Here is a 26943-nt window from a genome sequence, read left to right as displayed (position 1 = left end):
ATCTCTGGGTAAAGATACCCACTGAGGTACATCACCTTAGGGGCAAAGATTTGGTTTTCCTAGTTATTTGCTGTGATCCTTGGGCCACTGACATTATCCTTCTGAGCCTGGATGGTCTCATGTATAAAATAGGGAGGATGATAGCATCTTTAAAGGGTTGGGTGAAAATTAAATGAGAATACACCAGAAAATTTACCAGTTCCTGGCACACAGTAGTCAGTGCTCACCAAATGGCACCTGCTATCAGGAAACTAATGGTCTGAGATGAGGGGAGGCCTAGACATTGTTCCCACACCTCTGCCGACCACATTCACCAAGTTCTGGACAACTTCTAAAATAAAAGCACAGCCCAAGTATTAGTGAGCTATGGAATGCATCTGTTTTGGCTCACTTCAATAGCTACTGCCTGGCACAAAGTGCTCAGGAAATACTCTTTGAAGGAATGAATAATGGTTTCTTGTTGCCAGCATTATCAAATGGATGAAGAAAGCTCACTCTTTTTTTTTTCTGGCTGTCTCCTCCTAGCAAAGGCCAATCTTGAGATGTTTCTGAGATAAACAAAACCCTTCCCTAAGACACATCTGTCCATCTATTCCATTAAGCAGCCCAGGAGATGGAGAGATAACTGCTTCCTGCTTCCTTACAAATGATCAATTTGGGCCTTGGGGCCCTCACTTTCATCACTCTTTCCTCAAGTTTCTCAGTATGATTTCTAGGAATCCAGTGAGACGTTTGCTCCTCATGAGACCTAAATTCTCTATTATCTAAGGCTATGAGTTCCACAGACTTGGATCCAATCTCTGGCTTCTAAGAAATGCTGCCTTATGGTCTTTCTTTATGACAGAGAATGTCTTGTAGCTTTGACACATTTTCAGAAGAGAATCAGCAAATGCTCTCCCACTAAATGGTCCAATTTGAAATCCTCCTCTTCCAGGATGCCTTTTCTGATTCTCCAACAATGGCCAGCCCTCTTTCTGTCTTACCACATCTTCTAGTTTCATTGCTTGTCTACATTCCCCTCTCTTTTGTTTCTTCCACCTAAATTGTGAGGTACTTTGGAGCAGGTTCTGTCTTTAGCAAGGTACTTATGATGGTGCCTTGCACATATTGAGAGCTCAAGCAGCACTGAAGAAATGAAGAAGAAAATGGGATGCAGACCCAAAGCACGCTCCAGGGAGCTGCATGTTGTTACCTGGGCAATGATATCCCCATTCTCAGCATGAACTTGAGCAATGGCCCCCAGCTCTCCCAGACAGGTGAAGATCTCATAGAGCTGAAATAGAAATGAGTCTTTGTCACTCTTGCAAGCACTTTTAGCAACCCCACAGAAGGGCCAATTACTAGAGCCCAAGCTAAAACAAATGGGATAAAGCAGAGGAAATAAGTCACCAGGGCAGAAATATAGATTACATAGGCATGACCAATGAGGAGTGCTAGTCCAAAGAAATCCTAGGAAACTCTGACTATATAAAGAACCTACCATGTTCCCTAGGCAGGCAGAGCAAATATATAATAAAGTACTACCAACTCCTCTCCTTTGCCTCTAGCACACATTTTTAATGGAATTATTTTCCCATTGAGCTGAGAGACAGCCTTAGAATTCTTCTCAATAAACACTCTAGAAAACCACTACAGCCTGGCCAGAAACAAACACAAAAACTCAAACCCTTATCTCTTAACCTGTGAAGGTAGACATACCTTCACCTCTAAGCAGGAGGCATGGGAATTCATTTCTTGTATTTCCTCTGAAAACTTAGCCTCTGTCTAAAGCAAACGCATGTCATGAATTTCTTAGGGGGAGAGTCAGAGGCAAGGCAGTAGGATATTCCAATCAGCAGAAGGCCCTCCTGGTCCTGCAGGTGAAGAGCCTCACACTTTCACTGGGCTTATGAGGGGTTTGGAGCTTGTTTGGTAGATGGAAATTTAGACATGTTCCTCCTCTTGTCGTTTAAGAAAGCTGCTGCCAGTGGAAACTCTAGCTCCCCGTCTGTCTTGCCATGGGCACCCTGCCCATTACCTTATTTAAAATGTAGCGTGGACTGCAAAGGCTTCAAGAAGCATTCTGGCCCAGTGGTCTCCCATAGTGACCACAGTGATTTATGTTACAAGGGCCAAGGTCATCAGCAACAATAGGAAACCCATCCAGATACCCCAAACCACATAGCAAATGGGTTGTTACCTCTGTGTTAGATACTTGATACAAATCCTTATAAGCCATATAAACCATGAAGGAGTTAACCCCTGCAAAAGAGGGACAGGAGGAAAAACAAGAGAAAGACAACGTTATCATGACTGTCCTCCATCCTTTGCTCCCACTTCCATCGACCATAGAACCCAGCTGCATTACCGGGGCTCCTGTCCAACATAAAGCAGATATTTATATTCTTCAAGAGCATTTTGCTCTGCCCACCCTTGCCCCATAAAATCAACAATTCCTAAAAGATGTCATAGCAGAATGGTCTCTTCTTCTGTGCCTCTTTCTAACCTCCCCTGTCCAGCATCCCCTAGCCCAGAAGGTCAATAAACTTTGATATTGCTCAAGGCAGTAGTAGGTGGCATTAAGAATCACTCTAGCACACCAGTTGTGTTCATAACCTGGGGGCTGCACCATTGAAATCCACCACATACTAGTTCAGTGAGCTTGGGATACTTAACCTCTCTAGACCTCAGTTTCCTCACCTGTTAAATGGAAAAATAACAATACCCTACTTCATAAAGTGGTTGTGAATACTAAAGGAGAGAATACATAAAGAGCTTTTAGCACCAGGCTTGGCACATATTTGGTTTCCAATTAATGGATCTCCCAGGATCAGTTCCTTTTACTGTGCAGGGTGTTGGATCAGAAAGGAGAACTAAGATACAGACCCTACCCTTAGGGAACTAATGGGCAGGTTTTACCTTGTGCTTAAATATCTTAAATTGTAAGGTTTATATGTAAAGACCTATTTAGATCTTACCCCAAATAAACTACTAATACAGTGATTTACAGAAATAGGTGGGACTGGGGAACTGAGAATCATTTTGAGGAAAGGGGGATAATTTTGGTCTCTAACCATTAGGGCCTTCTCAGCCCACAGTGTTCTGGGCCAAAAGTGGGTTGTAATTTGAGAACTTCCCTACCCAGAGTGGTTCAACTCAGGGCAGTCTTCCCAAACACTACCCTTCCCAAAAGCCTCTACATTATCCATGGAATGATCCAGGCTCTTTGATAAAGAAGTGAGTGTTAAAGCCATTCAATTTTCTACCCCAGTTGAGATGCCCAGTGTAAATGCAAATACAGAAAGAAGGAGTTAATCTCACATTCTGTGTCACCAAAGATTTTGTGTCAGGGCTTGTGGGATAAGGAAGAGGATGGAAAGAAAATATCATCCTCTGAGGGGGTCATCCTTTCCCTGCCATCCCAGGGCACACTCTTCCACTGGACTCCTAGCATTTGTGTCTAGACTACTCCTTTGGTAACTGTTCTTGCACCCTATGACATTTATTTTGTTGTTCTTCATGAGCCTGTTTTCTTTTGCCTTGGGTGTTCAGCAGAGGCCATTACTTACACTTCTCTAAGACCCCCAGGCCGCCTTACAATGCTGAGCACATTGTGCATATGTGTGCCTGTATGTTGGGGGGAGGGGTTTGCAATATCTGTTGATCAAAAAGAAGCAGAGAATAGAGGAATCTAAGAAGACAGTGGAACCTAAATCATGTACTCACTGAGAGGACACATGCTGGCACACACACAGAAACACATATACATATACACGAGCATGTTTTCACACCCTAAGCTCTCAGCTTGAGTACCAATACATCCTTGCTCCTAGAAATGCCTTAGCCTTGTCTAAGGATTCCATTGTTACATGATAGTAAGGGTTTGATCTCTACAGTAAAAATGATACAGGTTAAAAATCCCTAATCTCATAGGTCGTACTAGCCTTATGTAAGATTAGTTAGCTTCTCCTAACCTTAGTTTCTTCCTCTGCAGAATGGGCAATATTGCATGGAGGTGAAGAGCATAGAATTTGGATACACCTACTGCTTACTAATGCTATGATCTTGGGCTGCTTATTCTGAGTCTCAGTTTCTCCATCTGCAAAGTGGGGAAAACAATCACTATCTCACGGGGATCCTGTAAGAAGTAAATAAAGTGCCTGGAACATTGTGTTATCCCTACATCCAGTGCTCACGCTCAAGGTTCCAGGCTCCAAGTAAAAGACAGTGACTGAAATGAGTGGATGGTGTTGGAAGGACTGGCAAGAAGAAGCTAAGAGAGGAGGGAGGACAGCATGTCCGGGCTCACCTTTGTCCTTGATGAGGTTCTGCACTTCCTGCTTGACGCTGTCATTCCAGTGGGTGATGTCCACATGCAAGGCATAGTCACAGCAGCTCTTCCCATCAGCCCACTCTCTCCATTTCTCATAGGCCTCAGTCAGGCTGGACTCAGGCTCAGGCACCACATGGTCAACTGAATGACAGAGACCCCAGATGAGTCACTCTCAGACACAGCCGTTGCTCCCCTCTGCCCAGGCCTGCTCCTGCTTGCTTAGCTGTGACTGCAGAATCTCTATTTCCTGAGCATGGAATTAACTTTTGAAGGGGTTCCCTGGTAGTTTCAAGAATGCTGATCACTTAAATGTCACCAAGCTATGTGATTTGGGGCAAATTACTAGGTTCCCTAAACCTCAGTTTTCTTTCCTTTAAGTTGGTGCCAAGTGGGGTGGGAGACAGGGTGTTACTAGTGCCTTTCTTCTGAATTTATAAGATTAAATGGGAAAATGCATGTAAAGTACTTCACCTAATGCCTGGCTCATGGTAAGTGCTCAATAAATGTTAGCCATCAATGAGTGCCGACTATGTGTCATTATTACTAGTACTGTGGGGAGGTCACTGCTAGTGAAAAAAGTCAGACTCTCTTCCAAGGGTGAAAGCGAGGTTTAAAGTTAAGTTAGGGCACAAGACACTGAGGCTCTCTGCTATAGGACAAAGCTGGCATCAGTTATATAAACCTGATACTGGGCCTGCAGATCTTATTTCCATGGAAACTTCTTGTCAAGAATCTGGTTTCTCTGAGGCCCAAATCTACTCTTTCACCCACAACCATGGATACATTTTTTTAAAACAATGGCATCTACAGTTGATGAAGAAAAGGCAGAAATTACACTTTCATAGTTCCCCTGAACGGCTGAGGCAAAGTACAAGTAAGGACAAAGTACAGCTAAGGACAACTTTCCAGAGAGCAATTTTGAAATATACATAAAAAAACTGGACATTTTTCAAACCTTAACCCAATATTTATTCCCACACCTATGAGTTATTCCTAGGGAAATAAATGAGGCTGTATACAAAATTTTGGTTCCAAGGATGTTTGCTACTTATTTATCTGAGTGAAAAATTGGAAACAATTGAAACTGTTAACAATAGAGAAGTTAGGTTAAATACATAAATCTTTTATAAAATGGATGACTAGGAATCCACTTTAAATGTTGGGGTAGAATAAAAATGAATGCAAAGAAATCCATGACATATTATTTAGCAAAAATGGAAGCTTAAAATATAGTACATGTACTGTGATCCTAGTTTTGCCAAATAGGATTTTAAAAATGTGTACAATATACAGCCAAACTCCAACAGTGATTTGGGATTATGAGGTTTATTTTCTTTTTGCATCTCTAGGTTTCCTAATTTATCTATGAAGGACACAATTGCTTTTGTGGTTCTTTGTAAGTTTTACTCTCATCACTGGGAATCTGACTTCCCTAATGCAGATGGCCAAGCATAATACAAATCTCAAGGATGCCAAACAGGTCCAACTCCTTGCCCGGATGGCAGAAAGCCAAGCCAAGATCACTCATTCCCGTAGTCTTCTATCAAAGGCAGCCTGAGTGCACTTATCGGAAAGCAAATGCATGGAGCTACATTACTAATGTCTGGGGCAACACCAGGGCTTTCATCGGCAGGCAGCTGCTGAGAAGTCAGCAGGCTTCCACCCTTCAGCTGGAGAACTGCACCCTGAATTGCACCTTTTATGGCTTTGGTGCAATTTTTCTGGGCTTCCACACCCAACTAGCTGAAGCTGAACTCTGCTCATGCTCCTGTCAAAAGGAAGTAAAAGACAGTGGATAATTCTACAGCTCAGGCTGTCCTGTGTTCTCAGGGGATGTATATGGTATTAAAATAAACAGGGCTCTCTGCCTGACCAAGTTTGGGGCCAGCACTGGGGTGGGACCCAATTCATCAGGATTCCTTTGGGACAGGAAGGACTGCCCTGGAATGCTATTGGTTCAGTAATCCAATGGCATGCAACTCCCTAGATTTTTTTTGGAATTGCAATAGAAAAAAAAAAAAAACAAAACAAAATTTAAAAACAAGAGAAACCACTCCTACAGCTTGCCCAATGTTAAAGATATGAATTGGTCAAAATACAGCGCAGACCAGATAGCACTAAATGCGACTGGAAGTCAAAGATGCAGATGCCTCCAGCACCACTTGTTTTTATGACATGACCAGCATCCCAGTAGAAGCTTTAAACCAAGCTCAGTGATTTTGAAAACTTCCATGAGACACAGCTTCACCCACTGAAGTTCACAAAATTTCCAAGAAATATAATTCTCCATAATCCCTCTCTCCGTGATACTCCTTAGCTCCATTCACACTGCTCTGCCCTCCTTTCTCAGACCCAAGTGGGCAGTTTTGAAATAATGTTTCATCTTCTATACATAACTTTTTAAGTCTACTTTCACCTCTTACTAGCCCAGAGATGCTATTTCCTATTCTCCACTCACTGCAGGAGCCAGCACCTGCTGCTAAGGTAGACAAGGGGGCAGCTGCTGCCATGACCAAGAGCCTCATGAATCTCCTCTCTGTAGTTACAGCGAGTTGCCCTTTCCTCAGCTCAATCTGCTTTTCTCAGGTCCCATCAGGCAAAACATCTATAAACTGAATTGGGGCAAGTATACAAGTTATAAATAAGAGAGTTCTGGAGATAACACATTCATTAAGCACACACTTCTGAGAAATAGGAGTGTGTAAAATATGAAGACTTACTGATCATGGTGGTGCCACCCGCTAAGGCCGCCTTTGTCCCTTGGAAGAAGTCATCTACTGTGGTCATTCCCTTATATGGCATCTGGAAGTGAGTATGGACATCGATGCCTCCAGGGATCACCATCTTCCCATTGGCTTCGATGGTCTTCACTCCTCCAGGAACAATCAGATTGTCTCCAATTTGTCTGGTGAAACAAACAAAAAAATGATCAAACACTTGGTCATTTAAAAGTGCAATTTCCAAGACAAATATAGTGGTATAAGGATTTTAAACAGCATTACTTGTATTTATCAAATTCATCTTTGCAAGTGACTCACAAGCTTAACAATCTATAAACAAAGATAGATATATACAGAAAACAATGTTTATAGTCACAGAATGATTTGATATGCCATTCGGTGGGACCATGTGTCCTGGTTTAGTACTATAAGGGTTTGACAGCATCTAGAATATAGTGTGTGTAATAATTTTTTAATATAAATATTTGTATTATTCCTTTCATTTTGTTCTTTAAGTTAAGGTGAGAAATAACATTTGGAGAAGGATCTAAAGAGTATAAAATAGTGCACTGTTAGAGACTGAAGAAGATAATAGTGAATCATTTAAAGAACAGGTATGGGAACTTAGCTATCTTTTAAGTGGGGACATCTTTGCTTCTAACAAAAGATTCTGTCTGGGTTATGTCCCACCTAAGTCTTCACTCCCAATTCCACCCTTCCCTGATCATTTATCAGCCAATCACAGCTGATGGCAGATTCACCAGGAGGAAATCAAAGATGCAGATGCCTTCAGCACCAGCTGCCTTTATGACATGATCAGTGTCCCAGTAGAAGCTTTTAGCCAAGCTTAGTGATTATGAAAACCTCCACTAGACACGGCTTCACCCAGGAAGCTTCAGAGCATCTTAGGGTGGAATACCGGGGAGACTCAGGCAGAAGTAAGCCAATGAGTATCTCAAAGGCAAGCCTCCAAGGAAAGTGACAAATACAACTAGTCCCCGCACAATGCTGCTTATAGATCAGCCAGTATTGCTTGGCTCATACATGGTATCACATCTTTGATTTAAATAGCTGGTTAAACATGTTCACTACAGATACCAGGGAAATCTGTGATTCATAAGCCTCTATACGACCATTAAAAATCTCCTACCTTGGGATATCTGTACCTCACTGTCCATGGCATGAATATTTTCCTCTTTTGTCCACAGACAGCCAAGAAAGACACTCTCTTGGGGCAGTAAGAAATCTACCACTGGCCTCTCAAACTCCAAGTTCTGCGACTAAAATAAAGTATTCCTGACATCTCTAAGAGTTCAACTTTACCACATCATCACTGGGCCATTTCAGAGCCACCATAATTCAAAATATACTGGTAAAATGCAGCCTCTGATCATAAGTCCATTCTAGTTCAGATACTGGCCAATTCTGTTCTCATTTTTCTCTCTCACAGGTTCTCCTTTAAGGAAAATTGAGAACCAAGGTCATGAAGAATTGCCTGGCTTGTGTGTGTGTTTTCATCCATTTTGACAACTAGTTTAATACCAAGCCTGAAATAGAAATGGCTTCCCCCTTCTTCACTCTCCACCAACAAAGGCCGCATTAATCCTTGAAGGCTCAGCTTCCATCTTCCCTCCTTCATCAAGTTTCTAGCAAAATCCAAGTCTAATAATGAGTGAGGCTGGATGTGGGCTATCTGGATTCACAATCCTGGCTCTGCTAGCTACTAGCTATATAACCTTGGCCAAATTACCTTACCATGCCTCAATTCTTTTCTCTGTAAAATGTAACAAAGATGCCTCCTCCATAGGGTTGTGCTGCAGATTAAATGTGAATATATGTTAAGCCCATAAAACACTGTTAGGTGACTAAGAATTCAATAAATGTCAGTTATTATAATTAATAACCAGTCCACTCCCTTCTCTGAATCTCACCTATTCTAAGAATATAATACTTGATATGCCACTCCTTGGTAATGCTAAGTCCTTTGCATATATACAGATATCTCAGTTCCCCTAAAAGACTAAAAGGTCCTGGGGGAAGACAGCATGATGATCTGGGCCTTGATAATGAGTACCACACCGTGTGACATAGCATGAGTCCAATACCTCAAAAAATTGCCTGGCACATAACAAGTATTCCTCAAATATTCACAGACAGACAAACAACTATGTGATAGTTAGAGGAGGTTATTTCTGTTCTTATGCTCTGTGAGTTAAGAATGTTGTTGGAGACATACAAAATTTCAGGATTGAATTATGATCATTTAACTCAACCTTCTCTCCACCACCAACACACACATCTGATGGTTAAATTCCTTCTACAACATCCTTGGCAAGTGGCATTTCAGTCTTTCTAATAGAAATGGCGAAAAGGAATCGTCTTACACCTTCAACCCTGGTTGTAGATCCCTGAAGCACTGTGTGAAGATGGATTCTAAACCTGTATCTAAGGCTCAATTGTAAAAAGTTCTGTGATCAAACAAGATCAGGCACATTCAGGGTGGTATGGCCGTAGCACCACTCCTATTCAACATCGTATTGGAAGTTCTGGCCAGGGAAATCAGACAAGAGAAAGAAATAAAGGGTATTCAAATAGGAAGAGAGGAAGTCAAATAGTCTCTATTTGCAGATGACATAATTGTATATTTAGAAAACCCCATCATCTCGGCCCAAAAACTCCTTAAGCTGATAAGCAACTTCAGCAAAGTCTCAGGATAAAAATCAACGTGCAAAAATCACAAGCATTCCTATACACCAGTAACGGACAAATAGAGAGCCAAATCATGAGCAAAGTCCCATTCACAATTACTACAAAGAGAATAAAATACCTAGGAATACAACTTACAAGGGATGTGAAGGACCTCTTCAAGGAGAACTATAATCCACTGCTCAAGGAAATAAGACACAAACAAATGGAAAAAAATCCATGCTCACAGATAGGAAGAATCAATATAATGAAAATGGCCATATTGCCCCAAGTAATTTATAGATTCAATGCTATTCCCATCAAGCTACCATTGATTTTGTTCACAGAGTTAGAAAAAACTATTTTAAATTTCATATGGAACTAAAAAAGAGCTTGTATAGCCAAGACAATCCTAAGTAAAAAGAACAAAGCTGGAGGCATCATACTACCTGACTTCAAACTATACTATAATTTTACATTAACCAAAACAGCATGGTACTAGTAGCAAAACAGATACATAGACCAATGGAACAGAACAGAGGCCACAGAAATAACACTAAACATCTACAACTATTTGATCCTTGACAAACCTGACAAAAATAAGCAATGGGGAAAGGTTTCCCTATTTAATAAATGGTGTTGGGAAAACTGGCTAGCCATATGCAGAAAACAGGAACTGGACCCCTTCCTTACAGCTTATACAAAATTAACTCAAGATGGATTAAAGACTTAAATGTAAGGCCAAAACCATAAAAACCCTAGAAGAAAACCTAGGCAATACCACTCAGGACATAGGCATGGGCAAAGACTTCATGACTAAAACACCAAAAGCAATGGCAACAAAAGCCAAAATAGACAAATGGGATCTAATTAAACTAAAGAGCTTCTGCACAGCAAGAGAAACTATCATCAGAGTGAATAGGCATGGGAGAAAATTTTTGCACTCTATCCATCTGACAAAGGGGTAATATCCAGAATCTACAAGGAACTTAAACAAATTTACAAGAAAAAAACAAACAACCCTATCAAAAAGTGGGCAAAGGATATGAACAGACACTTCTTAAAAGAAGACATTTATGTGGCCAACAAACGTATGAAAAAAAGCTCATCATCACTGGTCACTAGAGAAATGCAAATCAAAACCACAATGAGATACCATCTCACGCCACTTAGAATGGGGATCATTAAGAAGTCAGGAAACAACAGATGCTGGAGAGGATTTGGAGAAATAGGAACGCTTTTACACTGTTGGTGGGAGTGTGAACTAGTTTAGCCATTGTGGAAGACAGTGTGGCAATTCCTCAAGGATTTAGAACCAGAAATAGTATTTGACCCAGCAATCCCATTACTGGGTATATACCCAGAGGAATATAAATCATTCTACTGTAAAGACATGTGCATATGTATGTTTATTGCAGCACTATTCACAATAGCAAAAACTGAGAACCAATCCAAATGCCCATCGACGACAGACTGGATAAAGAAAATGTGGCACATATACATCATGAAATACTATGCAGCTATAAAAAAAGAATGAGTTCATGTCCTTTGCAGGGACATGGATGAAGCTGGAAACCATCATTCTTAGTAAACTAACACATGAACAGGAAACCAAACACTGCATGTTCTCACTTGTAAGTGGGACTTGAACAATGAGAACACATGGGCACAGGGAGGAGAACATCAAACACCAGGGCCTGTCGGGGGTGGGGGAAAGGGGAGGGATAGCATTAGGAGAAATACCTAATGTAGATGACAGGCTGATGGGTGCAGCAAACCACCATAGAACATATATACCTATGTAACAAACCTGCACGTTCTGCACATGTATCCCAGAACTTAAAGTATAATAATAATAATAATAAAGTTCTGTGAACAATTAGTGCTGCCTATGATGAGCTCTGAAATGAGGAAGAATTTGGTAACAAATTTTTCCCATTCTCTCCAAATGAGAGAGCTTGCTACCTCCGAGCAGAGCCAACTATATATAATAATTTTTTAGTTAATAGAAAAACATAAAATCAATTGTGGCTTATATATATTTTGAAGAAATTATTGTCATATTTTTTGGTTTTCCCATTGTTTCCATTTTTCTTACTTCCAATATAAGAAAGTAATCATGTAAATTGGCAAGGTAACTATGAACAAATATTTTTTGTTCTTGCATTTGTTCATTCATTCACTCACTCATTCATTCAATGTTATTTGACTAATACATTAACATTTAGCAATTTATTTACTCTCTATGTGCCACTTTCTCCTCATCTCAGGAAAGAGGATAATAATAGTACAGTACTTACTTCGGAGGGCTGCTGGCTGATTGAGAGAAAGCATGCAAAACATTTAACATTGTGCCTGGCACATACTACCCACTCAATAAAAAGTAGCTCTTATCAAATTTTCATGTGCTAAGTCCTGGGTTAAGTATTGGGGATATGGAATAAACAGGATACATAAGTAAGATATGAGAGTAAGTAGGTCTCCTTACACTCAAAGGAGACTAACAATGTCAGAATTGCTATGATTGATGAAAGCACAAGCTGGTTTTGTTTGGTTGTTTTTTTTTTTTTTGAGACAGAGCCTAGCTCTGTCACCGAGGGTGGAGTGCTGGAGTGCGGTGGCGCGATCTTGGCTCACTGCAACCTCTACCTCCTGGGTTCAAGTGATTCTCTTGCCTCAGGTTCCTGAGTAGCTGGGACTGCAGGCATACACCACCACACCTGGCTAATTTTTGTATTTTTGGTAGAGACAGGGTTTCACCATGTTGCCCAGGCTGATCTCATACTCCTACGCTCAAGCGATCTGCCCGCCTCGGCCTCCCAAAGTGCTGGGATTACAGGCACTTAATTAGAGCTGCCGTGCCCGGCCGAGCTCAAGCTGTTTTGAAAGCACACAGAAGGGAAAGCTAACCTAGACTTGGGGGCTGGTAAAAAATGTTTGTCTGCAGAAAACTATATCTAAGCCAATTTTTCAAAGATAAGCAAGAGATCTCTTATAACCAAAATCTTTAACTAGTCAATGAAGTTAAGTCATATAAAAATAAAACTAAAAGAGGCCAGAGGGGGCCAATAGAACGGGTTGGATACACCCAGTCTTATACAACATCTTAGCAGGGTAGTGTACTTTGTTTTCTGTGATGAAACACTATGTAAATCAAATCTCCTTTTAAAGTTCACTATGTAGGAAACCTACACATAAAACTTACCTGGCTGTGTCACTTACAGGCATCCAATAGTATACATTTTAGAATGTAATTATACATCCCTAATGAATTTATTTGCAAATCTTGCATGAAATCTATGTCCTATCTGTGCTCTGCCCATCTAAGTCCTATCCTTATGTCAAGGTTCAGATTAAATACTCTTTCTACCCCAAAGCGCTACTTCTAAATGAATTTCTTCTTTGTACTTCTAGATCACTAATCCCAACTTCAACTCCTTTGATACCTATTGCACAAAGCCTTATATTTTTAGGGTGCTGTAATTTGTGCACATTTTCCAGTATGCTTAAGGATGATGGTCACCTCTTCTACTTTTCCATGACCCATAGAATGCTCATCAATACTTTCTGCACAAAGTTGCCCTCAGCATCATTTCATTCTGTTGATTAAATTAAGATTTTTTTCACCACATTCATGTAATCCAAGCTTCTTTATGAGCCATTAATGAAGAGAGGAAGTGCAAAACAACAAAGAATCCCATATACATACTTTATTAAGCCATCTTCCATGTAAATATCAGCATAAAAGGACTGATCATCGTTGACGATTCTGCCTCCCTTGATAAGGAGACGGTCACTCTAGAAAAGAAGGAAAACATGAGTCATTATCACAGGTATGATTTCAGAGAAGAGTGATCTGCCAAGGTTTTCCCAATTCATTGTTCTAGATGTCTAGTAGAAACACATTTACCAAAGACATACGTGTGCTCAATGCACTCAACATTTAAAGTAGGTGTATTTGTTGGGGATCCAGTCTTTCTTGTTTGCCCTTAATTCAAATTATTCTAGAGATTCACCTCTTGCTTCTGCAATCTATTAATATTATAGCCACCTGGAAACATATCTACTCAAGTAAGTGAGACATTCTTTATATTATATTTTCTGATTCAGTAGGCACTAAATATTTAAAGTGGGATAACCTATGCCTCAGTGCTTAGTGCACTCTCTGGTACTCTGTTGACACTCAATAGTGATTCTCAAAAATAGAACTTATGGTTAGACACACAAGGAAACAGGCTTTAAAAGAATGTGCAATGACACGAGGGCATGCTCAGATCATAGTAATATCTAAAATTCAGGATACTTACAAACGTATGCACAAGTACACACAATGTTGTAAAATGTGTAAGAAAACCACTAGAAGGGAAAAAGGCAAAGTATCTATAGTATTTAACTCACAGTGGAGAAATTATGCAGGATTTATATTTACCTCATTATACTCAATATTTCTCACATTTTCTGAGTGCATTTCTTTATTGCCTTAATTATGAGAAAAATAAAGCCTTTTTGAAAATTATAACTTAGATGAAATTTGAGTTACCCAACTGGAAACAATGCAAGTTATTAACAAAGTTAGTAAAGTCATTAACAAAGTAAACATATACTTTATATATAAGTCAGGAGAGGGACAAATCAGTGTCAACTTGACAGATCACAGGTTTCATTACATGAATGCTGCTTAGACTGGAGTGTGAGGGTTGGATGCAGCTTTGTTGGGTTCATGGAGGAGAAAACAATTCCCAGGAGTCTGGCTGAGTGTAGCTATAGCGTGAATAAAGAATGAGAGGCTGGACTTTGTGAAGAATTCAACTTCACAAAGAGATTTCAACTCCAACCATCCATCCATCCATCCATCCATCCATCCATCCATCCATCCATTCCCAGGTCACTGCTTATATGGAGCTTAAAGGGAAAGTCTGGCAATAGAGAAATAGTCAACAAAACAAATCAAACAATCTAAAATTATATTAAGTGTCACAAAATATAGGGGAGTGGGCTTGTTTAGAGGCTGGAAAACGTCTTTTCAGGGAACAGCAATTTAGATGGGGGTGGGGGTGAAGAACTTCTCTAGGTAGAAGGAATAGCATGTGCACAAGCCTAGAAGTAGGACTAAGTTTTGTTTCTCTGACAACCTGAAAAAGCTCAATGTGGAAGGAGTTTAGGGTTCAAGGAAGAAAGTGGCATTAAATCAGGCTGGGGAGGTAGGCAGGCTACTCATCCTGGGTTTCGTAAGAGTTTGAGTTTGAATGAAAATACACTGAGACATATGTCAGGATTGTAAGCAAAGGGGTGAAGACCCATGTTGAGAAGTCAGCTCTAGAATGCACTGCTCAGGGCCAATGTTCTCCATGAGTATTTGACCACGAGGATTAAAAGTCATTGATTAAGGAGTCAAGGGCAGGGAGACATCATATGCAGGGCCAACCATGGTCATCATTCCCTTGATGCTGATTCTGTAGCCCCTGTTTGAGAACATCAGCTTTCAAAGAGGATATAAATTTTATGGAGGACGGAGCCCCAAAACCAGGTTGACTTCTGGCTTCAGAAATGAAAGGGCCAGAAAATGAGATTTGAAGGTAGGCCCCATCTGGGATACAGAAAATTACCACTTAGCTTCCCTGCTCTTCTAAGGTATTGCATAAGAAGAAATTTCATCATATCATATTGTCAGGGGAAATTATTTTTTTAAAGATACAGATCAATGAAGTGTTCCAAAACAAACTACATATGTGGCAAGGAAGACATGCCTATGAGGTCAAATACAAAGGTCCATGACACATGATATACAAGCCCCTCATGATCTGGTCTGTTAGTATGTCCACCCTCATTTCTATCATGTGTGGCCTATATTTTAAAATGACAAAACATGCAGTTCTTGTCACATTATCAGGCTCTCTGTCCACTAGGCATTTACAAAAATGTTCTCTCTGCCTTCTCATATAATCACCTGGCATCTAGCAGTCATCTCCTTTGTCAAGGCTCCAAAGGGCTTTTCCTCCACGATGTGTGACCTGACCTTCCAGCAAATTTCACCTGCTCCCACTGCAAGTTAGTTGGAAAAATAACAATGTTCTACTGTAGCTGATTTATTTATTACTCAAGTTATCTCCTGACTAAACCAAAGACTCCTTTAGTCCTGGAACAATGTATCTTTTGATATTTCTACCTTAGTTCCTGGAGCTCATCCTAGACAGCTATTCCATATTGGTTGAATGAATAGGTGAAGGTGGGACACAGGAGGTTGTATTATATCCACATGATGGAAAGGTGTCTGGGTCAGAATATTGTGGGAAGCGGCCAAAAATTAGAGTTTTGAGAAAATAAATGATGGTTTTGTGATATACTATTTTAACAGTACTGCAAAATTATATGAGGCAGTCCTAGGTCTGCGCTTCCAAACTAGTGTGTACATTAGAAAAATGCATACTCCCAGGCTGTGCTCTACATCACCAAATCTGCATTTTATAAGCTCCTTATGCAGCCATCAGCCAGCCTAGTACAAAGTCACAGACCAGCACAAGGAACCAATGCCCTCCTCCCTGCCCCCAACCCCACCCCACAGTTCTATGTGTGTCTAGGAAGGTGACAGAGCATCTTCAACAGGAACTTCATCATAATAACAATCTTGGTAACTGTAAGAGTACCCTCCCTCTCATAACTCAATGCTTTCCTGATTTTATCTTCCCAGCAAAGAGCTGAACTAAACTGGGTTTTGGAAAGGGGCCAGTTTCTGTCTGAACTGAGACCAGTTATGAAATATGACCAGCCTAAGGACACCCAGCCCTAAGCCACTGGTGTGATCATCACTCCCTTCAACAAGCATGAAATGTCAGCAAAGGGGCAAATGCTATCTCCATCCCTATGAACATCAGGGGGATAGTAAGCACTGATCCAAGTGGAATTAACACCATTGAGATGGTGTCATTGGAAACTTTTCAAATAGTAATTAAATAAAACCTTTCTGGCTCAATAATCAGGAATCTAAACAGAGCCCAAAGATGAATGATAGGCCTGGTGTAGGTTTCAGAGAAGAGATTAAGAAGAGTTTTCTCCATGGGCTACAAATATTAATATTATTAAGTTGTTTTCACCATGCAGAGCAAAAATATCAAAATCTGAACTTAAAGAGCTCAAATAAATGCTTCCTCTAGGGGTCTTCAGCTTGCCCTGCTATCCTCCCTAATTTTAACTCTTTCCATGGAAGGGGGATCCACTACAAAGGGCGGCCTAGGCAAATTGGTCATCAACAAAGAGGAATCTGAAAGGCAATTCTTGGGCTTGGCACTGGGGAGTGTGAGCGTGGGGTATGACATAACCACTGACCACCCCCAAGTCACATAAAATCAAACCTCACTGGACACAAAAAAGTGTTTGTCTATGAATTCATGGGTGAGCCTGATAGATTAACACATGCTAGGATCAAAAGCCAACAAAATGAACAAACCCAACATCTCTGATTAAAAGTTGCTCTCTCCTTTGCAGGGACATGGATGGAGCTGGAAGCCATTATCCTTAGCAAACTAACACAGGAATAGAAAATCAAACACTACATGTTCTCACTTATAAGTGGGAGCTGAACAATGAGAACACATGGACACCGGGAGGAAAACAACACACACTGGGGCCTGTCACGGTGGGTGGGGTGCGGGGAGGAGGGAGAGCATCAGGATAAATAGCTAATGCATGCTGGGCTTAACACCTAGGTGATGGGTTGATAGATGCAGCAAACCACCATGGCACATGTTTATCTATGTAACAAACCTGTGCATCCTGTACATGTATCCCAGAACTTAAAATAAAATAAAAGTTCCCTCAGTGGACTTTTATGGCTCAGTGGGCCTCTTCACCTTCTGTTCCTGGCAGCCGAGACTGCCAAGCGTCCATGAGCTGATGTCTGAGGAGGTCAAATGGTCTTGTCTACAAGTTAGCAATCTTTCTAATGTAATTATATATATATATATAAAGAATGATGATCTCACTAGCGCAGCTGTGGTAATCTGAAGGGTATCTGGAACCCAAAATGAATGTATTCAGAGCCTGAAGCAACCCACCACTGACCTGCCTTAGGCCCTGCACAGCTACCAAGAGCTGAGTGTGTCACTGTCTTGCAGCCCAGCAGGGTTCTAGGCATACCAGCTGGCAAGTTTGGGTCCAGCTAGGTTTTGCCACTGCTGGGAGAATCAGACACACCACTTAACTACGTGTGTGTTCATGAGTTGGGACTTAACCTCTCAGAGCATTGTTTTTTTTCATCAGCCCAGAGTGGATAATAATACTTAGCTCACATCACAGTGTGGCTGCCAGTGTGTGTGTGTGTGTGTGTGTGTGTGTGTGTGTATAATCTAGCACACAAGTAAATAGCTAATAAATATTACATTTATTCCATTAATATTATTTATAATACTTTGAATGTTTTTAAGCCTTAAGAGGTATGTTGGTGAGAGACTATTTCTATTTTCCAAATGGGGAGATATATAGAGAGGTGAGTGACCTTCTCCAAATGACAGAGTATATTAATTCCAATTTGAAGTAAATCCATGTCTCCCATCTCCTGGCACATCACTGATTTCTCCTAGGCCACTGTACCAAGTGTCTTTAAACCTTATGACAAGCAGCTCTTTCTGACAGGGCTCTCTTCTCTATTTGATACTGAATTTGTTCCAGTGTCCAAACTGCTGTCCAGTTCTCTGAGGTAGGTAGCTTTAGGAATCCAGTAACTTTTAAGCCACTACTTATAAAATCAGTGCAATACACCTGCCCCTTATGGCCTGAATGTGTTAATGTAGTTTATAAAGGGATCTACTTTGCAATCCAGCTTGGCACAGGACTTTAAAGTGTGATATAAGTCTAACATCTTTTCCTTCACTAGGGTATGATACCGATTAGGAAAACTAACCATAAAAAACTCAGTGTGGGAGAAGGAGAATGAAAGAGAGAGGAACAAAGAACTGAATAAAGGAAGTGAAAAGAGAGAGAGAAAGCAAAAGAGAGGGAGGCAAAAAGGTAGGGAGGAAGGGAGGGAGGAAAGGAAGGAAGAAAAAAGAAAGGATGGGGGCCAGGTGTGGTGGCTCACGCCTGTAATCCCAGCACTTTGGGAGGCCGAGGCGGGTGGGTCACCTGAGGTCAGGAGCTCACCTGGCCAACATGGTGAAACCCTGGCTCTACTAAAAATACAAAAAAACAAAGAAAAAAATTAGTCAGGCATCATGGCAGGCGTCTGTAATCCCAGCTACTTGGGAGGCTGAGGCAGGAGAATCACCTGAACCTGGGAGGCAGAGATTGCAGTGAGCCAAGATCGCACCATTGCTCTCCAGCCTGGGTGACAGAGTGAGACTCGGTCTCAAAAAAAAAAAAAAGAAAAAAAAAAGAAAAAGAAAAAAGAAGGAAAGGAGGGAGAAGAAGAGAAAGAGAGGAAAGGGCAGGGAGAGAGAACTGGAAGATGTAATAAATGCTATAAGAAATGTTATTAAGAATGACAGATGCAAAGTAAAATAGGGAATGAAAAGACAGAATCTTGAGCTAAAAGCCTACTAGAGATGTTGGTCTCCATTTTAGTTTTCCTCCCCTAGTCTTCAACTTAGAGAACATAAATTACCACCTTTGTCTATCTGAGGTAATGAGAACATGCCTCTCAGAGAAACCAAAGCCCTCCATGGACTTCTTCCCAGTCAATAAAATCAGTCTGAGAACAGCGCTTAAGACACATCTGTTCCACACTCCGCAGACATTCCAGCAGCTCAGAGTAAAAACTATAATCCTATAAAGAGGATATAAAATGAAGAATGAGACTCCCAAAATCAAATATTTTGTTACCAGCATTAACAAAGTGCAGACTGTGACCTTCTCAGTGGGGATTCAAGATCCTTTTAAAATCCAGATGAAGATGCAGGTGGTTATTTAAAATAAATTCCCATTTGGGCAATTAGATTTGATTTCCTAAAACACTTTCACTCTTAAGAAAACATCAGGATGGATAGACTGCATGGATGAAATCTTGTTTTTCTTCCCCAAAGCAGCATCAGTTCAAGAAGAGAGGAAAAACCAGACATTCTAAGATAGTTCAGTTGACTCAAGGTGGTATTTAGGAAAAGGTACTAAATACGCTCTCAGGAGACTCCAGTTCTCATCCTGGCTCTGTTATTAAATATGTTGCCGTGGGTGAGACATGCAGACATGAGCTTGACTTCTAGCACCAACACTACCCATGTTTGGATAAATGACTTCACCTCTCTGGGTGGGCTTCAGTTACCTCATCAGTGAACAATGGGGACAATGATACCTTTTTCTGAGGGTGCAGACAAGGATTGTGGGGCATACTATATATAAAGGGTTGAACTCTGCTTGGCACACTATAAATGCTCAATATATGTGAGCTACCATCATCATTATTATTTCTTACAATTATAACCAGCCATTGTAAAACTCCTCTCTCACAAATACTCAAGAAGGACTGAACTAACACCTTGTTAAACAAAATATAACAGACCTTGCCATAAAGGGAATTCCAGAGACGCCAGTCCCCAGCCAAGCCTCAGCAACTGTTCTCAGCTCCTGCCACCAGCAGCAAGGTCAGCCAAGACTTCCCCTTTTAAACCCAACCCCACAGGGCAAGTTCCCATGGCCCCTCCAGGTCATTTTTCCTCTGGAAATAAGCCCTTGTGAGGAGATAACAATCTACACTCTTCCAGCAGGACTGTAGAGTGGGCAGTAAGGTCTTAAAGCTGCCTCCCACCCACGCTCCCTCCAGTATATGGGTGTGTTTCTAGGACCCTCGATGACAAGCATGCCATTGAGACAAAGAGAAAGGCCTGGGAGAAGACAGACATCTTGATGAGCAATGCAGTTTCTTGGCTCTGAGTCTTTATTGAAATTGGGCATAGTTTACCAGGGTTGGCTATTCCAAACCTCTGAACTGCTACAGATGAGAGTCTCAAACACTCCTCCCTTTCCTCATCACCTAAACATACTTAATGACCACTGAGGTGTGCTGGAAGTAGGTCAACTTGGGGCACTCCCTTCAAAATGCAACCAACGAAGCAGAATACATAACACATGGAAAGCACTGTCTTCACTTTCTTTATTATCTTTGGTTTAGCCCTAGATGGGCAGAGACGAGGTAGAAAAAACAGCAATGTGGAGGCAGCAGTAGCTCAGGGCAGCATTAATCAGGGCAGAGCGGCTGCTCTGTTGTCTGAACTGGAGAATCAAAGCCAGCTACGTGCATTCTTCCCTCCCCAGAACTTCATGTTGACCATTTTAAAGATGTCATTATCAAAGGGCCTGACAAGTGATGTGGCCTGCCCTGGGTCACAGCAGATGGGGGAATGGACTGTGTGGAGCACCCTAATCCTAGCCCCCCATAATGGTCTCTTAATCTTCAACATCGTTCCAGACACAGATAAGTACAAATAGATAACACGCCAGGAGCAAGAGAATGCGGAGGAGAGGGACAGCACTGGACAAGAGGAGCCCTAGAGCGATTCCATTCTCAACGAGAAAGGTCAGCTGGGTCTGTGTAGCTCAAACCTCAGTCATTTGTGCACTACCTGCATGATATCTCACACAGCCTGCAATAAACTGTGCTGTTATTTGCTTAATATTATCCTTATATAAATGTATTTTTAAATAAAACACTATCTTAGTCTCTAAATTCTAAACTAGTATTACTTGCCAAAAATAAACAGTGAACCTAGGAATTAATATAATAAAAACATCACTAAGTTTTGTCTACATTCTGCTGCCTTCGAGAGGGCTCTAAAGGATGATCTTGGATCTGTTATTTTGTTAAAAAGGAAGATTATCACGGATCAGGGAGATGTTAATGAGAAACTAGTAGTAAACAGAGACTTTCTCCTTGATCTACTCAGAAGATTTGAAAAAGAACTAGAAAGGGGACAAAATTTGTCATTATGCGATTCCATGTTATTTAATGCCTTCTTCCACAACCCCCTAAAATGATCTCGTGAAACAGCTGGAACCATCTCTGCTATTGAAGTTTAGGCCCATATGTGTCCACATGGGCCTGTGAGAAGCAAGAGCAGGACCCAAAGTAGAGTGACGGGGACCACCCACATCAGGCAGTACAGCAGAAGGATGACATTACTGGGGACCATGCTCTGGGTCCAAAGCTTGGGTGGATGGGGAAAGAGGCAGGGTGTGGTAGGGTCAGGTGTAGGAACAAAGATGCCTTATCAGAAAACAAGAAACCAGATCTGGGTAAGTGAAGACATATGGCAAATCTTTAACTGGGCTTTTGGTTGGAAAAAATAGAAAGGTTCCTGCCTGGGAAGAAAACCAGCCTAACAGCAGTTTTTGAAGCTACCCCCAGAACTGTAGGTAGCAACTGAGGGAGTCCAGAAGCCAGGGCTACATTAGCATCTCTGTCATTAAGTTATTCTGTGATTTTAGGCAACTAACTTGATGCTTCTGTGTGCCTCAGCTTCTTCAGCTGAGTGAAGGTAAATCTTTCTAAAAAGGCCCATTTATATATTTGTAAAGTATAGATAATAATGCTTACCCCACAGGGCTACTGTGAGAGTTAAAGACATGATGCAGGGTCGGGTACTCACAAAAGACTCCTGGCCGGGCACAGTGGCTCACGCCTGTAATCCCAGCACTCTGGGTGGCCAAGGCGGGCGGATCACAAGGTCAGGAGATCGAGACCATCCTGGCCAACATGGTGAAACCCCATCTCTACTAAAAATACAAAAATTAACTGGGCGTGGTGGCGTCCCTATAATCCCAGCTGCTCAGGAGGCTGAGGCAGGAGAATTGCTTGAACCAGGGAGTCAGAGGTTGCAGTAAGCCGAGATTGCACCACTGCACTCCAGCCTGGTGACAGAGCAAAACTCCATCTCAAAAAAAAAAAAAGACTCCTAAGTGGTAGTTATTACACATATTACTACTGCTCCTACTACCATGCTACAACTTCTATTTTACTGCTCTTGTAATATCGATGTACTGTTAAAATCAAATCCAAATTACAGTGCAAATACAAGGCAGCTATTACCATTTTATATAAGCTGCTTGAGAAATCTGTTGCTCAGGACCAGAGTATAAAGTCCAGTACGGATTAAAGCCAAATCAGTGATTTAGAGAGCTAATTCATGCCCCTCTTTGGTCTGGATTTATATGATAGTTTTGTGTTTTATTACTTGTTTGTTTTGCTTTGCATTGTTCCTTTTTAGGCCTCAAATACATGTGCCATGGGTGGAAGCTCTCTTACATATGCAGACTAGAGAAGTGACATCCAGCTTCAATCAAACAGGATCTCTTGTCCCTTGAGCCCCTGGGCCTGTGCAAAAGCCAAATGCCTATTCCATCAGGAAAAAGTGCCTAAAATTCAACCTAAGTCTTTATTCTAAGGGTAAACGAGTTTAATAATTCATTCCTGAAACATATGCTTGTGTAACTACTAGCCATGAAGTTGAATACAGAAGGTGAATAGAGAAGTAAAGATAAAACAGTAAGAAAAGTAAGCCAGGATCACAAATAGTAATGTGAACTAAAAAGACGAAGGGTAAAACTATAGAAAGACAGTAAAATGATCAGTGGTTGCCAGTTGGGGTTTGGGGTAGGGGAACAGGGAGGGGATGAACCGGTGAGTAAGTGGAGCACTGAAGTGGCTCAGGGCAGTGAAACTGTCCTAGATGATACTGTAATGACGGACCCATGACATTTTGCATTTGTTAAGCCAGTAGAACTACTCAACAATGAGTGAGTTCTAATGTAAACTGGACTTTCTTCAATGTATCAATATTGGTTCATCTATTGTAGCAAGCATACCATACCAATGTAAGGGGTTAATAAGAGAGGAAACTTGGGGGTGAGGAGAGAGTGAGAAAGAGTCTATGGGAGTCTCTGTACTTTGTGCACAATTTTTCTGTAAGCCTAAAACTTCTCTAAAAAACAAAGTCTATTAATTAAGAAAGGTCGGTGGAAGAGAGAGAGAGGAGAGAGGCGGCAGAAAAATCTTTTGTCTGGCAGAGATTAAAGGATCCACAGAGGCCTTGCCTGAGTGAATCTAAATAGCTGATTTGTACACGTGGGTATGGCCAATGGCAATTATGCTCACAGCATGTTACAGTAATTCATAATTACCATTTACTGAAAACTTCTTACTTGCTGAAAACAGGTAGAAGCTTTAAGTACATCTTGTTCAATCAATCTTCAAGTGCTATGAATTATATGCTGCTCTCATCCCCATTGCACTGATGAAGACATGGAAGCTTAGGGAGGTTAGCTCATGGTCCAACATCACACAACCAATCATTGGGAGAACCAATGGTACTGATGCAAGAAATGCATTTCCATAAGAAATTATGGAGTTAGGCACCCTCTTTCCTCCAAAGCTTAAGGTACTGGAATAAGGGATGCAAACGGCTGCCAACTAGGAAGTTTGACCTTTACTATGTAGTAGCCCTAGAAGGATCTTCAAAAAATAAGTAAAATAGTCAATCATAGGGTCAAAAAATCAAGCTGACAGAGGCCCATGTTGGAGATAAAGGAAGGAAAAACAGAAACAGCAAGTGGCAGGGGGAAAAAAACAAAACAAAACAAGAAAAGACCTTTAGCATGCAGGGTGTCAGCAGGAAACAGATAAAATTATTAAGAAGTTATTAAGGAGAATTTAACAAAGAAATTACTTAACAAAGTGTGGGCAGTGCTTAGGGCAAATAAATGGATATGCAGCATCCAGGGCCTACCAGCAGCAAGGAGCCATTGCCAAGGCCAGAAGAGGGAAAGGGGAGGGAGTGGTTATTGGAAGTGGAGACTAGCTGTATGGAGAGGGCTGCCTGGCAGGAGCCGTAACCTTCAGCAGAGACATGCAGCTGCCCCACAATGACCTAGTGACAGGAAGGAATCAGGGGAAAATACCCTGACTTCATTGTTCACTCTCCCTCTAATCTCCTATTGATGCCCTAAGAGCTAAATGCAATCAGAAGCCCAAGGGCAAAGAAACCAACTAATGCACACCATACACGGAGTATGGAGCAGGGTAGACAAAGGTGGGGAGGATATCTGGGGATGCAAGCAGGAAATACCCAGCCCAGGCCCTGAATAGCCAACAATGGGACGTGATTTAATAAACTACGATATCACCACAAATATGGATTATGATTATTATGGCCACCTTTAAATCTATATCATGAACTGAAGAAATATCTAAAATAAGTAAGTTGTGGAGCAATATGCAAAATATGATCTAGTTCTTGTCAAAGCAAACAAAAAATGCTGTATGTAAATATGTTTATTATATTTTTGTGTGAGCTGATCTGGAAGAAAGTTCTGGAAGGATGCACATCATATTATTAACATTGCATGTTGTAGAAGGAAAGGATGCAGAGAGAAGTTGTAGGGTTCCTTTTAAACTTTTTCTTCTCTCTCCTCTATTTATTTACATTATTTCTCTAGTTGCATATGCGCAATGTACTTTATAACTTTTAAAAGGAACTTAATAAAGAAAATTATAAAAAGGTAAAAGAATGTGGTAATTGCTGTGGTCCAGTGTGACAGAAAGAATATGTATTAGAAAATGCAATGGCATACTGCAGAAGAAAGTGTCAATCAACTAAGTAACTGAAGAGGAAGGGAAAGTGACGCAGACGCAGACGTGCCAAACCAGACTGAGTTTTAAAGCAGCATGTCTAGGGAGGACCCATTAATAGACACAGGAAACAGAAAAAGCACTAACAAAATTGAAGTGTAAGACTAAGAATAATTTTGAGGTACTGGTCAACCGTACAGCCAGCAGGTCACTGAAATGGTGGCCTGGGATTTAAGAGAATGGTCAGGTGTTAGTGGACGGGCTTGAGTTAATGCCATGCTGAAAATGGCTGTGCCAACTGAAAGGCAGAAAAGAAGGGTGGAAAGATTCCCAGAATGGGAGTCGGGAGCCAAGGATTCCAGTCAAAGTTCTGTGATCCCCTTCGCCTTTCCAAGTGGCTGTGCTGTTAATGGTATCCAGCTCCCTCTTAAGAAGCAGCTCTCTCCTTTCATCTTTTCTGACTGACAGCTGGCTTTGACAGGGCCTTTACAATGACAGAGATGTCGAGTGAATTCCCACCCTACTGCTTCTCAGAAACAAGAAACCTTTTCACTAAATCTGAAAGCCTGCCAAAATGCAACTCCCAGAGGAGGAATGCGGGCTCAGGCCTTGGAATGTGTGAGAAGCACCTTCAAATGACAGGCAATAGCTCCCCATCTATTTGTGGAGGCCACAGGGATTCTTCTTCAAGTCTGACATTGTACTTTTAAAGCTGGTGGGAGCTTCTTGGGGATTGTGGTCATAAGCACACAACCACTGGCTTATGCAACTTCCTAAAAGTGTCCGTGGTGGGCAAGTCTAACAGAACACTTAGCTGCGGTGCTCTAGTCACACCAGGCGGCCATGAAAAGGGCCCCATGGAGAGTGTGGAAGGAAGGAATTGTCTCAAAAACCACAGATGTCTTCCAGTTTGCTCTGCCTTATAGTCTAGACCTCAAAGATTAGGTCTATCATACAGGAGTGCAAAGAGGGTCCTCATCGTTAAAGCAGTCCAAGAACTCAAGTGATGAATCAGTGCCAGTTAGCCTGATGGAATGGTGGGAAAGGGAAGGGCTTTGGAGTCCTGACTGTAAAGCGAGGAAAATAATATCTTTTTCAAAGGAATGCTGTGAGGATGAAGCCCAGATTCTCAATAAATGTGAGTTCCTTTAGAAGCTGGAATCTCCCTAAATCTTCTCAGGTCAAAGCCTTCCACCTGGTGCCTACCTTCCCTCTCCCTTATCCCTGAAGAGTAACTTGACTTTTCATTTCCTTTTAGGTTGGTTTGCTTCATACCACATATCTTAACTACCTTTCTACAACAACCCAAACACACCTCCTATAAAAGAATATGGGTAAGGAAAGAAAGGGAAGAGTTCGCTTTTTTTTTCTGGTTCCTTCTTGACAAAGCAGACAATGGTGATGCCTGATTTTCTTGGTTACAGGCTTCCATCTGTCTGTCTAAAAACCTATACAACCGCAACTCTGCTTTCATTGGATAGACAGGTGGTTATTAAAGCAGAGGCTATTTTTGATTCTTTGGCCCTGAACTTCTTCAAGTTGTTTTGATAGATAAAACTGCAGATGCTCTGAGAACAAGGACTTCAAGAGGTCAGGCAGACCTTGAGTGAAACAAACACTTGAACTAAATACAAATGAGACACCACTTAAAAATTACCAGAACTCCAAAATCAGAGACA

General features: G+C 41.3%; 2 protein-coding genes across 4 annotated transcripts in view; one reads left to right on the top strand and one right to left on the bottom strand.

Moving 5' to 3' along the window:
- STK32A (serine/threonine kinase 32A) overlaps nucleotides 1-4280 on the top strand; it is a 180206-nt gene extending 175926 nt beyond the window's left edge. Inside the window, exon 13 of the mRNA XM_030826935.1 lies at nucleotides 3974-4280. Coding sequence (XP_030682795.1) covers nucleotides 3974-3998 — 25 coding nt within the window. The 3' untranslated portion in view covers nucleotides 3999-4280. The remainder of the gene's footprint in view (nucleotides 1-3973) is intronic.
- Nucleotides 1-26943, bottom strand: part of DPYSL3 (dihydropyrimidinase like 3) — a 114209-nt gene that overhangs the window by 20585 nt on the left and 66681 nt on the right. For all 3 annotated transcript variants that reach the window (XM_003266598.4, XM_030826920.1, XM_030826910.1), the window contains 5 exons: nucleotides 13427-13515; nucleotides 7033-7217; nucleotides 4289-4453; nucleotides 2180-2241; nucleotides 1193-1273 (listed from right to left, as the gene is read on the bottom strand). In XM_003266598.4, coding sequence (XP_003266646.1) covers nucleotides 1193-1273; nucleotides 2180-2241; nucleotides 4289-4453; nucleotides 7033-7217; nucleotides 13427-13515 — 582 coding nt within the window. The remainder of the gene's footprint in view (nucleotides 1-1192; nucleotides 1274-2179; nucleotides 2242-4288; nucleotides 4454-7032; nucleotides 7218-13426; nucleotides 13516-26943) is intronic.

Source organism: Nomascus leucogenys, chromosome 2, assembly GCF_006542625.1.
Source record: "Nomascus leucogenys isolate Asia chromosome 2, Asia_NLE_v1, whole genome shotgun sequence".
NCBI classification, from domain to species: Eukaryota; Metazoa; Chordata; class Mammalia; order Primates; family Hylobatidae; genus Nomascus; species Nomascus leucogenys.
Note: the sequence above shows the minus strand (reverse complement) of the source record. Positions and strands in the feature narration are given on the sequence as shown.